The sequence below is a fragment of the Plectropomus leopardus genome, chromosome 1 (assembly GCF_026936395.1).
Source record: "Plectropomus leopardus strain MGB_pleo_1.0 chromosome 1, ASM2693639v1, whole genome shotgun sequence".
Taxonomy (NCBI): Eukaryota; Metazoa; Chordata; class Actinopteri; order Perciformes; family Serranidae; genus Plectropomus; species Plectropomus leopardus.
Genome location: NC_142176.1, coordinates 38,150,877 through 38,154,971, shown reverse-complemented (window position 1 = coordinate 38,154,971; position 4,095 = coordinate 38,150,877). Strand labels below are relative to the sequence as shown.

The 4,095-nt window shown below is 42.0% G+C and overlaps 1 protein-coding gene across 1 annotated transcript; it reads left to right on the top strand.

The window, feature by feature from the left end:
* The first annotated feature begins 948 nt into the window (after positions 1–948).
* Positions 949–2,016, top strand: LOC121943027 (high choriolytic enzyme 1-like). Its single transcript, XM_088082179.1, has one exon. It carries the CDS (start codon positions 1,243–1,245, stop codon positions 2,014–2,016), a length of 774 nt encoding a protein of 257 aa, XP_087938305.1. The 5' UTR covers positions 949–1,242.
* Positions 2,017–4,095: the final 2,079 nt, after the last annotated feature.

The window sequence follows — 4,095 nt, the reverse complement described above, 5'->3', positions numbered from 1 at the left end:
ACAAGGTGAATGGCCTTTATTATTCATGCCAATGGGGAGACAAGGAAACGTGACGGCATGAAAAACAACATCCTTTATCTGTCTGGTCCCCTCATAAAGAGAGCACCATCTCCCATGTAGTGGAGTCGAGGTCAAGGCAAATTCACACATCAGCGTGGTTTTACATTGTGTTGTTTGTATTATTTCACAGCTTAACAGCATCTAGAGCTGGCAGAGAGTACTTCTGTGTTTCAGCATTATCTCATATTATCAGTTTTTCAATTCCCACTGAAATGACAGCCGCGCACACAGAGGCCTCTCTATGATTGGGCCATGAAGCACACTCCATTTCTATTCATGCAGCACAGCACCTTATTGCTAGCTGCTCTGCATTCAGTGGGTCTATTATCCCCACAGATCCATGCTTGGGATGCAAGGCTAGTCTACTCTGATTTCAGCAGTCCTCTCCTTTCAGCACCTTTGTAATGCAGTATAGTAGACGCATGTGTGCAAGGATGTCTGTCTTTTCATTTGGGGTGGCACATGTTTGTTTTCTATTTTAGGTGCGGGTGCATTAGAAGGCACAAACAGGCAGTAAACCCAGGGCATACATTTAAAATGTGTACTTAACTATGTTTGTGCATTAAGTATGTTGTGCAGCAATACACTTGGGTAAAGAAGAACAAGCCAATATTTTTACATTAAAAATGTATTAATTAAAAATGTGAAACAATGTGAAAAGGGTTTGTTCATGGTGATGAACCTACAAAGAATTATCACCTGAATGCACAAGGTACAAGGAATATTAATGAATTATATATTTGTATTCGTTTACGCCCCTAAATTTTACATACAAGAAATGTCATTGTATGGCACAACTCAAAAGGTAGTTTCAAAGAACACATGCTGTGCATTACTCTGCTTAAGTTAAGGTTTAACAAAGAGATTCTAATGTGAGTTCTTATTTGTTGAAGACTATGATGAGTGTTAAGCTTAACAAATCTAACCAAACCCCCCCTAGAAAAGCTGCGTTTATCCATCAAATGCCCAGAGATAACAAACCATGTTTAAAAAGTAGGTTTGTCTGTGGAGTCCTCCCTTCAGAAGTTTGTTCAGGCCTAGCAGTGTGGACCCCAACCCATAATCCTCCTGCAGACACACCTGCAGAGGAGAATATAAAGACCCTGGACTGAACTGAGTCAGACATTAAACTTGAAGGAGTCTCTCCACAGAAGCTCCACAACCTCCAGAGCGACCCTGAAGATGACTCTCTCTGCCAGCCTGCTGCTGCTGCTCCTGCTCGGCCTCTCTCAGGCACTTCCTCTCCAGGAGGAGGCAGGCGAAGACACCGTGGACATCACCACCAGGATTCTGACCACCAACAACGGCACAGATGAGCTCCTGCTGGAAGGAGACCTGCTGGCTCCCACAACCAGAAACGCCTTGATGTGCTGGTCCCAGAACTGCCTGTGGAGGAAAGCCTCCAGCGGCTTGGTGATGATCCCCTTCACCGTGAGCAGTGACTTCACCAGCTGGGAGAGGCAGCTCATCGACAACGCCATGAAGTCCTTCCACAGCCGCACCTGCCTCCGCTTCGTCCCCCGTCAGAGTGAGTACGACTACATCAGCATCGAGAACAGAGCCGGATGTTTCTCGGCCCTGGGCAGAGCGGGAGGCAGACAGGTGCTCTCTCTCAACAGGCAGGGCTGCCTCTACCACGGCATCATCCAGCACGAGATCAACCATGCTCTGGGCTTCCAGCACGAACAGACCAGGAGCGACCGCGACTACTACGTCAGGATCAACTGGGAGAACATCGACCCGCAGATGGCCTACAACTTCTACAAGCAGAGCACCAACAACCTCAACACTCCCTACGACTACTCCTCCATCATGCACTACGGAAGAACAGCCTTCTCCATCCAGTACGGGAAAGACTCCATCACCCCAATCCCTGACCCCAATGTCCAGATCGGCCAGAGGCAGGGCATGTCCTACTGGGACATCGCCAGGATCAACGCGCTCTACGGCTGCTAATTACAGTGCTGATGCTAAATGCAACAAAATACCGCTCTCAATGTTTTTTTCTCACTCAACAACATATGACTCCTGACATGACTAGATGATCTGTAATAAAGATAATGCAAAATGATTGATTGCTGACTATTTTTTTTTCTCTCTATTTGTGAGCCTGCAAAGTTTTACACATAGCTCACACATGCAATAAAGGGGATTGACTGCTTAACTGTTGGAGGAATGACTTCCATTTTGATTTTAAGTGAATGACCTCAAAATTGGCCAGAAAAAACAATTGTATTAATAAATATAGCTCAGACAAAAACAAAAAAAAGAACACAGTCAGGATGACAAAACAACAATAATGTTTTGCAATAATTTAAAAAAATGCTAAAAATCTAACAAAAAAAGGAAATCACAAGGAAAACATAATGAAAAACAAAACGTGTTAATTTGAGGCTTTTGTTTGTTTGTTTTCAACATTTAAGCATCAAAATTGAAATTATAAATAACTGACCAGCTGTGGGATAGTATTAATACTTAAATGATTCTCAGTGAAAGTCCAGGCTGTGCTGCAAATCCCAGGAGATCTGAAGCCAGAAGCTGTGTTTTAAACTGCAGAACACACAAGTAATTGAAAAATCTGTTACGAATGAAAACAACACCTCAGCCTAGTTGTCACAATTTCAGGTCAAACAGGACCCTTTTAATAATGAAGCATATTGTGAGTACAATAACAAGACCCTCAAGAAATAACAATTGCTCTGTATTGACATTTAACTCGATATTATTATTATTATATGTTTGGTTGTTTTATCGAACTCTGGCTATAAATGGATCATTTCATCGGGCTAAAGCAAAGCTACCATCACGGCATGTGCAACTGTAATGATGGGTCAGAAGTGTCTATGCTAAGCTACTGACAAAACCTGAAACCTGAAAAGCTCTTATGGAAATTATGCATGCACTTTTGAGACTGTCCTTTTCTTCAGCTCATCATTTTCCAGTCAAGTTATGCTGGATGTGGTTTTCAGTATTGAACCAAAAAAAAAGAAATCCCAGTGGCCACTCACAGTGTTGAAAAAGAAAAAAAAAATCCTGCGTAGTCCAAAAAGCATGTTCTCCAAATACCACAATCGTAAAAGAGAAATCTGTGAAACAATTGAGACAACACATGAAACCGCAAACAAGGTCTATGACACCTTATTTTATAAATTTGTAATCCATAGAGGTTTTATGTTTGTCAAACTTTTCTTGTGTAGAGAAAAGCAATTTAAAATCCTGTTACGTCATTACAATGTAAAGTCTATGGGCCGAGCAGGACCTCATGGGTGGGGCCAGAGGGAGAAACACTTCTTTGTATATTTCATTCATTCATTCATTCATTCATTCATTCATTCACTTAGTTTATTGGCTCATCTGTGTGCAATTTCCAAAACAATAACAAAGACCTCTGACACACTTTTTCTCATAATACTTTTTAACATTCCATGAACAAACAGGAGCAGGAAGGAGAAGAATTTATGATATCTGCCTCTTTCTTACTCATAACTGAAGCTACTGCAGATACAGAAACAAAAGACCAGCTCTCACTCAGAAAGTTTGTCATTTCTCATTATTTTTTCTTTATACCTTTTTTTTAACTGAATAATATTTGAGCTGCATCTGAAGTCATTATCCAGAGAAATCAGGGAGAAACCGGAAGCTAGAAACCTTCTCCGGCATATGCGCCAGGTGACCAGTTCCACTAAACTGAATATGCACCATTTTGGTGTTTAGTGTCTCGTAAATATAAACATAATGCATGCATGTTAGAGTGCTGACGTTCGCATTTAGCTCCAAACAATGCTGTGCCCAAGTACAGCCTAATGCGGTGCCAGCGCCAGACAATGATCAGCAATGGGGCACAGAGTTGTCACACGTAGGCACTCTGTTTTACGTGGTCATTTACATAAAGGAGGTCATGAGCCTGTTTTCAATGTGTTTGTGTGAGTAAGAGCAAGAGTTGGGCACGCGTGCTCCCTAAATAAAGTGGTGAGCAATAATGGATCGGGCTCGGGTCATAAACTCTCTCCTTTCATTGTGCCCATATACGTGCAG

What these genes read in the sequence shown, in the direction of transcription:
- LOC121943027 (XM_088082179.1), top strand. Translation starts at nt 1,243, where the DNA reads ATGACTCTCTCTGCCAGCCTGCTGCTGCTGCTCCTGCTCGGCCTCTCT.